The sequence below is a fragment of the Glycine soja genome, chromosome 19 (genome assembly GCF_004193775.1).
Source record: "Glycine soja cultivar W05 chromosome 19, ASM419377v2, whole genome shotgun sequence".
Classification (NCBI taxonomy): Eukaryota; Viridiplantae; Streptophyta; class Magnoliopsida; order Fabales; family Fabaceae; genus Glycine; species Glycine soja.
In genome coordinates, this window is record NC_041020.1 from 47,686,908 (window position 1) to 47,701,458 (window position 14,551).

General features: G+C 27.2%; 1 protein-coding gene across 1 annotated transcript; it reads left to right on the forward strand.

Annotated features, from left to right (window-relative positions):
* LOC114399536 (hydrophobic protein RCI2B) lies at nt 1-1,202 on the forward strand. Its single transcript, XM_028361733.1, has 3 exons — nt 1-172; nt 303-412; nt 902-1,202. Exons 1-2 carry the CDS (start codon nt 83-85, stop codon nt 384-386), a joined length of 174 nt encoding a protein of 57 aa, XP_028217534.1. The 5' UTR covers nt 1-82; the 3' UTR covers nt 387-412; nt 902-1,202.
* Nucleotides 1,203-14,551: the final 13,349 nt, after the last annotated feature.

Genomic DNA, 14,551 nt, shown 5'->3' on the forward strand with positions numbered 1-14,551 from the left:
CCCATCCAGTGCCTTACTGGTCATTATCGCATCACTCCGAGCCTCAACAGCAGCAAAGCAAATTCGCAGTTGGTAAGAGAAAATGGCCGACGATAGCACAGCTACCTGCATCGACATCCTCCTTGCCATCATCCTTCCTCCTCTTGGTGTCTTCCTCAAGTATGGCTGCAAGGTCTCAATTTTCTATTTTTTTTTTTATTTTTTTCATTAATTAATTAATTGGTTAATTATATTGCTTCTACTCTATATATGTATGTACGTTTAATTCATTATTATTTGTTGGTACTATGCTCCATTTATAGGTAGAATTCTGGATCTGTTTGGTGCTTACCCTTTTTGGCTACATTCCTGGAATTATCTATGCTGTCTATGCTATCACCAAGTGATAGATCATATTCATCATTTTAATTTTGTAAGTACCCTTTAATTTTCACTCTTCTTATTTGATTTTTCTTAGAAGTATGTGTTTCTTTATATATTAAATTATTATTTGATGTCTATTCTTTTAAGATCCAACTCCAAGTACATTGTTTATTAATTTGATATTTATGAGGTATTATTATTTTTTTCATTTTTTTAATTATCCGTTAAACATGAAATAGTTTTGGTTTTACATAAAGAGACGGGATTTTGACATAGGATGGGTTGAGATTTGGGAAGGTGTTTCCTTTTGGATTTAATTATAAATTGGAAGTAAGTTGTAACTTAGCCAAATAATAAAATTTACAATCTCAATAGGATACTGATTATGTGGAGAAAAAAATAGTTCCATGGATAGGGTTAAGATTTACTTTGTGTTTTGTTGAGTTTCCGTAAAAATAAGTGGACCTTCCTTTTTGTTTCATGTGAAAGAGGTGGACCTTCTACTCACAAGTGAAAATCAATGCTTTTTTGTTGGCAGGGGTGGACAATGAATAATTTGTCAAATTAAAGGACGACGGCTATGCATGTTCCTCATCAACTCCAATATTGATATTCCTGTATAATCGTTTGATCTCAGATGGACAAATGTGATTCTTTTTTGTTTTCTGTCTATCGGTCTCAATATTCCTTTTTCATTGTTGTGTTTTTAATTATTGTTATTATTTATCTTGTGTGGAAACAAAATGTAGACATTGTTTTGTGGCCTCTAGTCTTAGTATTGGTATCAAATTGAAATGTATTACTTGGTTGGTATTAATTATCTTGTTCAGCTTTTTTAATTAAACATTAATGTATTCAACAAATTTTAAGTTTTTAACCATATTTAAAAGGAATATGTGTTAGAGCATCTTCAACATAAACGATCAATTTGAATTTTTAACTCTTTTTTAATGAACATTTTTATTATTAAATAAGATTTAGGAACATTTACTAATTTTAATTTACTTTAATAGTCGAACTCAACTTAAGTTATTAACTTATTTTCAGTGAATCACGTTTCATATATCTTTCTACGCATTCAATAGCTCTCATTTTAATTTTAAAATATTTTTTTAATAATTAAACAATCTTGATTAAAGAATTTATATCAAACAACTTCTATAATAACTTTATAATTAAGAGCCTATTTGCTCAAATGGTTCTACTATCTATTTCTTTCAAATTAATAAAATTTTCTCTTTTCTATATCTCTTTTTTTTAGAGCGTTTTCGTTAAGCAATGAGAGAGTTATCTTTTATGGATTTCGTTCATCATCGTTTCCCACTAGATTCTTTCTTATCTTCCTAAAAAGTAAAAACATTGCTTAACTAATAGGATTAAAAAGTGGGATTAGTAGGACATGCAGAATGGATTGCCACAAAAACTTATAACAGAATTTAAATTGCTATGCATAATGTACTTAAAGTGTTAATTATTAAAATGATTGGTACTGTTTTATCAAAAATAATAAATATTTTAAAATATATTATGACAACACAAACTATTAATATAATATAATATTTGTACATTAAGAAAAATTAAATTAAATAAAAAATTACATATTAAACATGATGCTAAATTTATAAGTCATATCTATTATATGTATGTTTGATTTGTCGTGTTTCAAAACATTCAATCTATACTAAACTATAAACTACAAATAGTAATTTTATGTTTTTTTTATTTAAACAATAAAATATATAATTGAGAGTGTGTTAATTATTATAAATTTTCAGTACCATCTTCTATGATTCTTACACATATACAAAAAGAAAACAATAAAATATAAGAAATTATAAGAAATGTTTGTCCAAACACATCCACTACTATAGGTTGGCTTGTCCCAGCCGTTAGGCAAGCCTAACAAAAGGGAGTAAGGGAGTTTCTAATAGCTCTGTTGATTAACTATTGTCAATACTCTTTATGTATTTTTGTTGCACACCAATTATTAATTTTCGGTCAATAACAAACTAGTTATACATTTTTTGTAGATTAGATCCTTTCCAAACCCTCTCCCCATGATACTATATAGTTTTATTTACAAGTTTTACAACACTCCTTCACAAAAAAAAAAAAAAAATCTATAGAATTTATCTTATCTCATGTATTTTTTTTAAATAACATATAGTAAGGATAATAACACATTTTTCAACATTCTCTTAAAAAAGCATATTTTCAACATACTTTTTGTTGTATATTAGATAAAATATGTTTTTCTTCAATTTTTTTAATTCAATTTCAATTTCTCTAAAATTATTAGTCTTATTTTTAGTCCTTTTATTTGAAAATATACGACTTGTAGTCCTTAACATGTAGTTTAAAAACAAAAATGTAAACTATAAAGAAATTTAAATAATATTTGAGATCAAAAGTATCGCATTTTAAAGTTAGAGAAACAAAAATAAAACAAAACTTTAAAGAAATTAATACCATATTATTTCTTTTAAAGAAAAAAAAAACATATTATACTCTGATATATATTATTGAATAATTTTTCTAAAATTATAAACTATACGAGTCTCATAACTTCATTACAATTTTTACACCAAAAAAATTGTACCAAAAAAACCTTCATTTACAATTTTATAACTTTTTAATAAAATTTAAGTAATAATAAAATATATCTTAAAAATTGTTAAAAATATATTACTAAGTTAATATATTTAATAATATAGATACAATAAACTTTAATTTAATTAATTTAAAAAAATACGTGAATATTATATATTTATGATATTATCATCAATTCATATATATATATATATATATATATATATATATATATATATATATGTATATAATAAGCCAAAAACCTAGTTTATCCAATCTTCAATGACCTGGAAGCATAATGTTGACATATCTGACAGGTAAGGATAAGATATCGGCGTAAAGCATACTCAAAATCGGATCAGAAAAAACTAGAAGAACCAACTTTATTAGCCATAAAATAAACTTGAATACTTTTGGTACATTGCATTAAAATTGTTAATTATCCTTGCTTTTAGTTTTTTATTTATTTCGAAGGGCTTGCTCTTAAATTCTGGGATTAGATGAATTAATAAACAAACACTTACGAAAGGGCAAGATAGGAAATATAAAACATTGAATGATTAAAAATAATAATAAAAAGGTCATGAGTTTCGATTCTCACATTAATAAAAACTAATAAATTAATTATTAACATTTTTTCTTGATAAAATAAAAAGACAAGAGATTCAAACTAATTAAAGCATTTTGGCATAAATAATGTAAATTTTCTAGAATATACTTTATCTCCTTAATTATTAAATAAAATATTAAATATAATTTATGTTTTATATTAAACATTTGATAAAATATTAGGAAAATTAAAAAAATATGTTTAAAAGATATTATATTATTCTTATAAGTTATAGCAGAAAAACAACTAACCATTGAGGCTTCTTTATACGTTAGCAAAATTTAGATACTCCCCAATCCGACACACCACAAACAACAATAGATAAATTAAATTAAGTAGTAACAACGTATCTTATGCGCATGGAATAACTAGGAGGCGAGGAAGAAGAGTTACACAATTCGTTTAACTTTTTCCTTTTAAAATAATTACTTATTTTATTAAAACTTTATTAAAAAGTAAAAAAGAAAAATCAAATATAAGCTGACAGTGCCTGAAGTATAATCCAGACTGCAGACTAAATGCGTAGGGGAATTGATTTATCTGATTACTTACACGTAAAACCAATCATGCAACCACACTAATATTTAATTTATCTATTTTTTTAAAACCTTTTTCAAATGTTTACATCCCAAAAATTAGTATCCACCAATCCTTTTTTTGATGCAGCAACTAGTATTTGGAAAACTCGTGAGTGTCCACCATGGCAACACCTGATTGTCATATATGATTAATGATTAATTATGAGTGATGTTTTGATATTAATGTTGTTTTTCTTATCATAATGAGAGTTTTACCTAGTTAATTTGTCTTGATATTAAATGAAAACTTTTATTACATAGACCGAATGAAACTCTAATTTTTGGAAGAAGAAAAATTAAAAATATCTTTAAAACGTCATATATCCTGGTACGGAAGGAGTATCTAAGTTTTGTTTTTATTTAATTTTGGACCATTATAATTTGTATATTACTATCCGGTTAGTATAAAGAGCATTTAAACTTAATTATAACAAATCTTGAAAACTTGATCCACGTGACATTAGGTGTTAGTTAAATAAGGCCATTTTTTGGTAGTTGTATTGTACTACTAGCCCGGCCTAAGATCCCATATGGGCCTACAACTAGCTACGAGAATCAACTTAATTCATTGAAGCAATTAGGAGCATTTAGAAGCTATGGCATCGAAAATGTTTAAATTTTTTGTGTACGTACTCTTGTTCAAGAGCGTCAAGGAGAGTATGCAGATGGATTTTCAGTTTCAGTGATTTATTTGTGTAAAAATACATGAGATTTATATCCCTTTTTTTATATCCCTAACTTATGTCACTTATATTTCAACACTTTCTCTCACATCCATTTGACATGGCATATTTGTGATTCGTTTTCAATAGTTTAAGTTTTTATTTCATATTCAGACCTCACAGGTTTGGTTTCATTGCCTAAAATTGCTGTCTTTCCTGTGTTTTAAACGTCTCATTTTATTAAATGAAAACTTTCTTTTAGTGATGATCATCTAGTATAATAAAGTAAAAGGTAAGATGCAATAAAAAAGATTTTAAAAAAAAGGTGAGAGGATGCAGTAGTGTAGCGCTTGGATACATTATCATCACTCATCAGTCTTCAGTAGGAAAAATATCTGGGTTTAGTAAATTAATTAACCAATAAAAAAAGATATTATCAGCAAATGCAGGTTCTCATAAATGATTAAGGATATAGATGAAAAATCTTGCCTTCGTCACTGGCATAAGTTCATGGGTGAGATTGTGAGAATATAAATTTGACTTATGGATCAGTCTTGTTTTTTGACAAATTGGACTAATCTATTAGTTCACCTTTTAAAGGAAGTTTGGGTTATTCTACGGAGTTGTATAACTTGTTATTCTCACCCCTGATTATTAAGTACACATTCCACGTTATGATTTTATTTAGTTGTTCTTATCAAAATACTCTTCACAGAAACACATTTTTGTTTTAGGCAATATATAAATAGGAAACATTTTTCTTTTATGTATTAGCTGGTGCAAGGGGTGTGAATTCGTGCCAATATTGTATATTGGGAGCACACCTATTCTTAATATAAGGTAACGTTTAACTTGAGTATTTATTTTCTTTTTTCAATTTTTGAAAATAATTTTTATTTTCAAGATTTTAAAAATATTTATCAAAAATAAAACTCTAAAGTGTCACTATGTTTTTACTTGTTCGGAAAATATTAAAAACGTTAATTTTTTATTTTCAATTTTAGGCCTATTTCTTAAAATATTATTAGAGAAAATGTATTTTCAATTTTCAAACATATTTTATTATTATTTTCTGTTTTCTTTAAAAATAAAATCAGAAAACACTTAAATCAAGTGTCATCTAAGGAATACATGTTTTTGTTTTGTGTTGGGAGTCACACCCCTTAATGTCACAATAAAGACACGTGTAAGTACAATAAAAACGTATTTTTATTATGTAGTTATATATATTTAACCTGAAACCTCAAACAGACCGAGAAATACTTGAATCATTCTCAATTAATCATCAATCAATTCCATTAAAGTATTATGATAAAATTGATAAATTGATATAACAATAAACAAGAGTTAAAGAGTTAAAATGATTCTGTTAAAATATTAAAATGCAGCTTATTGACACATAAAGAGTTAAAATGTTCTATATGGCCTAAATATTAAATTTCCCATGAACAAACATCATCATGATAGTATCTATGCCACTGCGGTACAACAAGAAGCAGTCGAGCCTCATCCTTCAAATAAACCTTTCCAAACAAAATTAGAAAGCTACATATTACGAGAGTAAATTACACTAATTATTATCTTTGAAGTTTTGTAAAATTACACATGTTTTTATGTCTTAACATTTATAGCAACTTTCCTTAGGGAGGAACATGATTTAATATTTTTCAAATAATTAAGGAAATCAGTATAATATATAATAATTATCGATGTAATATTTTTTAAACAAATAAGAGAAGTTAGTTTATAAGTAAAAAGGTAAGGAAAACTTGTGTAATTTTTATAATTTTACAAAATTTTAAGAGTAATTAATGTAATTTACTCCTTATTATAAGAAGGCTCCTATTTTTTCCCCTCTTGTTGTTTAAATTTTGTGTAATTCTGTCTTTTACCATCTTTAAAATATGTATAAAGTTGCAAAGTTATTACCAAATAAAAAACTATTATTTATTGGTTAAATTATTATTTTTTAGATTCTTAATTTATTTATCAGGGGTAATTTGATCTTTTATTTTTAAAAGTTTCAATTAAATTAATTATTTTATAAAATAAATTCAATTTGATTCCATTTTCAACCAAATTTAACTCATATTTTTTTCTTAAATGTCCAAAGCTAACAGAAAAAATAGACTAAATTGAATTCATTTTAAAAAATAAAAGACTTAATTGAATCTTTTAAAATAAAGGAACCATATATATTGAACTTATTTTTAAAAATAAAGGATCTAATTTAACTTTGTAAAAATAAATCAATTGAACCCACTAAACAAATTAAGAAAAAAAAAATAGCCTTATTTATTCATCCCAAAATTATCAGTATCCGCCACTATTTCGAGCTCTATATTGGGCCAAGTGGTTTCACATCCATAATCAGCCCATTTTGGGCGTATATGACTTTTTTTTTTCTAACTTGTTATTTGTGGACCCAGTAATATTAAACTTTTCGATATGCATATCGTCAGCGACTACTGATAATTATATTTTTTTTACATATATAATTTTTTTTATTAAACTTATGATTTTTATTTAAAATTTATATATCTAAAAAAAATATTATTAAATAAAAATTAATTATTACAAAATTTATTATGTAAATTTATATGTATATTAAATATATATTAAAAAATTTAATGTTTTATATACGATATTAATTATTTTATAATATAATTGACTTATTAGATCGGTCGGTTAAAACGTTGGGCTAACAAAACAAAAGTCATATACTAGGTATAAAAGAAAAATAGATGGTGCACGAAGAAAAAGCCGAAATTAAAAATAGATAGTGATATTATATGAATATTTAAAAAAAATATATATTTTGTCTATCCCAACCCAACAGCATCTAGTGTGAGGTGCATTAACATGTATAGACAGAATGCCTGCAACGAAGTGTTCTAGAAGTTCAAATTTCAAAATATGTATCTCAGAAGCAATTTGACTAGATGCTGCTTTTTCGATAAATAATTGTAGTATATTTGGCAAAAGTTCGCCGCAATGGATCATAGTCAGAATGTGATTCTTATGTAGTGAAATAGTGATAAAGATTAGTATAAGGAAAAAGTGAAACCTGATTATTTTGTTCGTTGTGGTGAAACAATTATTTGAATGATTCAAAGGAGAATGTTCTCAACTTCTGATTACAAATTAAATATCAGTTTTGACTGATGTTTACATCAAAGGCTAAGGGGTAAAGCCTTTAATTAGCATTTTGAACAGAAAATGATGCCTGTAAAACGCGGTCATATCCTTGCTTTCTACTGGACACTCTATAATTCAGCAAAATTCAATCAGTTCATTATTCTCCAGCATGTTGACTGCCTGCAGACACACAACGGTGATATTCAAATTAAATATAACCAGCAAACATGTTGATAAATTCACACAAAATTATCCTAACTTCACCAAGAGACAATATAGGTCTTATGTTTGAGTCTTGATATAAAGTTTTATTAAATACTTAGATAGAGTATTTGTCGTTTGTAATTAATGATCCTTAAAAGCTCGAAACATCATTGTCTCTATATGTTCTAAACAAAAACAAAATTTAGAACATACAATTAATGTAAAAATATAATTAAAGAGTATAAGATACCTACAAATTTAAATCGGAGCAATTATTTGACTTTACATATCATCATTGGGTTATCCTAATCTCAACATGGGAATTACTTAATCTCACAATTTTCTAGTGCTATTTTCATACGTTAGATTTACTTTAACATTAGCTCTTTTCTCATCTTTAATATTTATTTTCTTGAAATCTAATAATTATAATAAATAATTAATATTAAATTTTTAAATTTTAAGAAAATTAATGATTAAAATAAATTGATTACTTTTAGAATAAATTGATCTCTTCTCATATATATATATATATATGAGTTTGCTAATGCACTTAAACTTTTTTTTAGTCCTCTTTCAGTAAATTTATTGTAAGGAAATCATAGTAATTTAGTTTTAAAATTTTTAAAAAAAATGTTTGTCACTCCCTCTCCTGAACCCACTTCTGGCCTCAACTCCATCGCGCCTTCATGGTTTGTGAAGCTACAGCAACAAATTACTCATTTCTTGAAGCAGCAATTTGTAAGCACCGCATCCATAGCAGGACTAGAATGGAATAAAAATCAATGAAGCTTAGATGGAGAATTCTAAGAACTGAAAAGCGAGTCCATTAAAAAGGCATGACTGGTGCAAATAGAAGGACTTTAGTTCATGCTTCCCATTACAATGACCATAGATTTAATTAGATTAAATCATACTTTATAACCACCTGATCAAAGTGGCCATGAAGTTTGAAGATGAATCATGGATGAGAATGTTCGTAGAGTGTTACGCGAGATTGGGGAGGGGAGGAGAGAGAAGACAGTTTTTTGTTTAAAATAATTAATTAATTACTATAATAAGTCTGATGTAACTGCTTAGAGTAAAAGAGATAGTTGGATTTTTTTTTTTATATATATATATATATATATATATATATATATATAACATTCTTATTTTTTTATTATAAATACTTAAAAAGTTACTTTATTGATATATTTTAAAATATTATCTAATTATAAGTGACTAACTCATTCATATATACTAAAAAATAAAAATGTATACGTTAGTATATTCCACAAATATTTTTTAATACATATATTTTTATTTTTTAGTATAAATTTATTAATAAATTATATCATTGTCTATTTTAAGATATTTTTTAGTTATTATAATTTACATAGTAAAAAAATAAGAATGTGTTGGTTAGTAAAATTCTTTATATAGAAAATTACTAATTGATGTACTTATCTTTTTTTTTGGTACTTGTGCATAGCAACTTACCCTATAAAATTTGGAGAGAGAAAACCTACAACTTATTTACTTAGTAAAACTAATTTATGCATATTATAGTAAAGAATAAATCCACACCATTCATTCTATTATTCTGATTGTTAAAAACATAAGTTTATTTTTACAATATTAATGTTCTTGAAATTAAACGTACGTCCATCATGAATGGTATTGGGCATATTGGCTCAACCAAATTGATATTTTTTTTATATATATAAAAAAAAGACACTAAATATATCAAACAAGTGTCAATGTCAGATTTCCGAATCGACAAAAGAGCAATATAGTGGAAAAATGTTCTGTGGGAACCATATGGGAGTCGAAAAGGGGGATTCAAGGCAAGAGTCTTAAAACAATCGGCTAATAACACATGAGAAACATACAAAAGAACTCCTGCAGGTATCTTGAAAAGGTTGAGTGTAATAACAACCTTGGTAGCATAGATGGTCACCATTATGTCCTGTAACACAAAAGTTGTACAACACTTAGAGATACCATTTCCTTTTAGCCTGGCATCATCACTAACTCACGCACTCTATTTTGTTTTTATTTTCGTTTGGTTTGGTTCAGAATCCAAAAGGAAATTAGAAGGAAACCATTAGTGATGAGAAAAAAGTAAAGAGGACAATATTTATTTGTTGCCAAATGCCAAAGAAAGAAAATAGATGTAGACAAGACAAGGGAATAATCTCAACAAAACCGTTGGCAAGTAAATTGGCTCGCCTCACACTCCCCAAATTCTGTGTTTACTCGTCTTTGTTTACTTGGTTAGGAGGGTAAATGGAAGTTGGAACATCTCATTCGCTGAAAATAGAGAGCTAAAACACTTCACACGTAAAGCTGAAGTTGATAGAAAAGGGGATTCTTACCTACCTTTTAAAAAAGAAATGCTTGGTTGATTATTTTTTAGGATTTCTTTTGTCTAGAAAATTTAAAAAAATTGTGAATATGGTTTTGTCTCTGGAAATTATTTTAAATAAAATAAATTAATCCAGGTACAAACTAAGAAAGTTAATTTTCACACTGAAGTGACGTGGGGGAAATGGAAACATTTTGATGAATATTGGTTATGTGTCATTTCGTCATCTAAGCGGATAAATTAGTTTGTCAAAATGTTATGATAAATTATCAATTTTAAAACATATTTTTTTATTCCTATAAGTGTGTTAGTCTTCAAAATCATAATAAACTATGGTGAGATGAGTAAACATTAATTTTGACCAAATTTTAAATGTTTTGGATTATTTTTAAAATTATGATAAAATTAATTATGATGGATAATCGTTGGTTGAAAGTAAGTAGGAGTAGTTTTTATTTCTATCAAAATCAATTTTGTAAAATCAATTTCATTCCAAATTTATTTTGTCACATCAATCCTAACTTACTAAATTTAAAATGTATCATTTTTTATTCTATAAGTACTTTAAATAGTATTTTATACAAGAGTAAAAAGTAGTTTAGATTTTTTTTTTTGGTGAAAAAAAAAATCCACGGGTTCTTATGAGTTATGACATACAGCTGATTACTGTTTTATTATCCATGGCTAATACTATCTCCAGTTTTTGCTTTTAAGTTCGTGGGACGACGGTGATGAAGTAGCTAGAGTACTATTACTTCCTCCATTATAATCAGCAATATTTGGTTATTATTTTACCTAATTCACTTCCAAAGTTGAATTACCAAATGTCGGAACAAGCTGGTAAATAATATAAGGAATAAAGACGGGCAGAAAAGAAAAGAAAAGAAAAGAAAAGGGGCATCTTTTAGGAACTCAAACCATAAAGCGTGTGAAGAGTGAGATAGAATTGGAAATATGCATGCATGTACAACGTGCGATATTGTGATTGGAAAAATAAAAATAAAAACCTCCCAGTGAGAACAAGTAGAATTTCTAGTTTTCTACAGCTAGCTGGTAAATACTCATATTCATATAATTAAGATCAGCTTTCCATACGTGAAATTAAGGGTGCTCAAACAACTGGATCTCCAGTTTGAAATAAATTTAGATTTTGAAAATTAAATTTTGTATAATTAAGATTTAGCTCGACCTGAATCCAAACTTGTCATCATTCGTGCCATCATCAAATAATAAAGAAATAGGTCCGAACAAAATAGCAAACTGATATTGGATTTTGAAAAATTTCATCCCAACTGATTCCTGTATATTGTATATGGTATGGTTTGGTGCCTGTGCTCGGGATACTTTAATACTTAGAGTAGTGACAGGTGGGCATTTGTATAGTGCATATATGTCTAATTGACAATCTTGATTTCAGTTTTTATCTCTAGATTACGCATTGGGGTTTATGAATCATTTTTGTAATAATTATCGTGGTAAAAAATTCATTTTAAATAAAATCATTTACAAATCTTATAAAAACTGACAAGCTTATAAATCATTAAAATTGATTAGTTTTGTTATCTATAAAAAAATTTGATTTCACGTGCATCAAAACTTTGTTTTGTTTTAAAAAATTATCCATTAGGAAACAATTGTGTGTAATATCGCATTATTTCTACAATATGTCGTTTCAAATGATTTCTTTATAATTATAAAGCTGAAGTTTTCCAACCCAAGAATTAAAGGTCTCCCTAGTGAAATATCATTTTAACTTACGAAATAATTTGGGTCAGTTTATTTGTTAAAAAGTAGAGACCATTGTTATCTATAAAAGATGAATTGATGTAAATAAAAAGACTAAATTGGTCGATTTTTTTTATTGTTTAACAACAAAATTGGTAATTTTCATTTTTCCACGGAATATCAATCTTAAATCTTGGAAGGGCCAAAACGTGTTTTACTTTAATATCTTATATATATTACTTAAGTTATACACACTGTATTTTTATGCACTCTCTCAATCATAAATTTCAAACAAAACTGATCAAGGCAATACAACAAAGAGATCGTGACAACAACGGTGCACCGGCAATTATTAGAAACATACTCTTGGACAAGGAGATTAATGCTAGAGTTAGTTCTCAAACCAGCAGCATTCTAAACCAGTAAGTAGAAGCACATATTTGTATATATATGAGAATTAAGAATACGATATGATATGACTATGTAATATCTTCGAGGAAGTATTATACGTAACAAAATAAAACCAATTATTGTTATATAAACTATAATATATTTCATTACCATACAACTAAAAGTTAGAAGCATCACTTTATGTATATATAATAATTAAATCTATAGAAATAAACAAATACAGTGATATATATGCCGTTCGCAGCACATATATGCATGCAGGTTTCTTGTCAGATCAAAGTTGATGGTGAACACGGTTCTTTTGCTTGTCGATGAAAATACGAGCTTTCTTGTCAATATTGGGCGAAGCTACCCCCCAAGTCCCTTTGTCGTAATCGCTAGGCCAATCACGAACTATCTCACGGCCACCACCATGATCACTACGCCCTCCTTTCGCCTTCTTATTACTCTTGAAGAAATTGAAAACAAAGAAGAAACTAAACGAATACTTACCACCTCCCATGATTAATAACTCTTCTTTTCTTTGGCTTATGATGATATGAGCTAGCTAGTTCTTTTTTAATTTGTTAAGTAATGAATGAAAACACACTGATGAAGCTAGCTAGGATCTCAATTTATATATATATATATATAGCACGTTGAAAAGGCTAGCATTGTAAATTAAAATGGTTGGTGAATACTAGAGAATCTGATACATGAGGACTCAAATCAGCGTTGATGATGAGATGGCATGGAAACAAACGACAATTTGAAGGTACCAAATGCTTTTGCCAAAGCACATTTGCTATGGTCCGCTAGTCACGTACTTGACCAGGACAAGCTTTTTTGTGAAGGGTATAATTACTATTAATAATGCTGGCTATGCTTTTCTGTACTTTCTCCTCACCTGAGTGAAGAAGATTCACGTTATTATTATTATTAATTGATTGCCACTTTTCGCTTTATCTTTATGCACGTAATTCTGTGCCACCAATAATGGACTTACCTAATTATCTACATTTCCTTCCCCACCATCACCACCTAACCCTTCAAGCCGTTCTCGAAGAGAAAAATATATATACCAACCCTTCTTAAACTTATTTCTAGAGGGACACTTAAATTTTAAATTTGTCTAAATTGAGTTTTTTGTTCTTGTTATTAAATAATTAACCAGAGTTTCTCATTCATATATGATGAATAAATTAAGCTCGACAATATATATATATATATATATATATATATATATATATATATATATATATATATATATATATATATATATATATATATTAGAGGATTACATATCAATGATGGCGATGAGAAATGCGTTCTCCAATTGGTGCGAAACCTATCCATGATATGATTTAAGTGTGAGATGGATAATTAACACAAAAAGAATTAGATTGCTTTGGAGGAACTATATTAAAAGAATAGGGGTTTTCATTGGCTAGCTCAAGTGGCATATATACTATTTACATCGAAAAAAAGGGTTATAGGACCCAGTTTTTTTAATGTAAAGATGTTCAAAATATTATTAGACAAGATTATGGTTTAAATAAAAAAATCAAGGGTCCAGATTCATTATATATATGAAAGGCATACAGGAATAACAGATTGCACATTGATTATTTTAATAACACATAGACAAAGAGATTTATTGGAATATTACCAAAAGTTTAAAAATCAGTTGTGCAAAGTGTACTTTTTGCAAAGAGGAAAAATTCACAGGAGATTTTACACTTCCTCCTTTCTAAATTTAACCTAATAACACTTGATAAGGCAAAAGATGGTGGGTAAGAGGTAACTGTTAAGGACGGAATAAAGGGAGAACAAAAAAGGAGGGTGATAATTACTAAATAATTGTAAATTAATAGTAGTTAAATAGTCAAATATTGACTTAAAATTAATTATTTAGCAGTTATTTGTAATTAAAAGTTGAGAA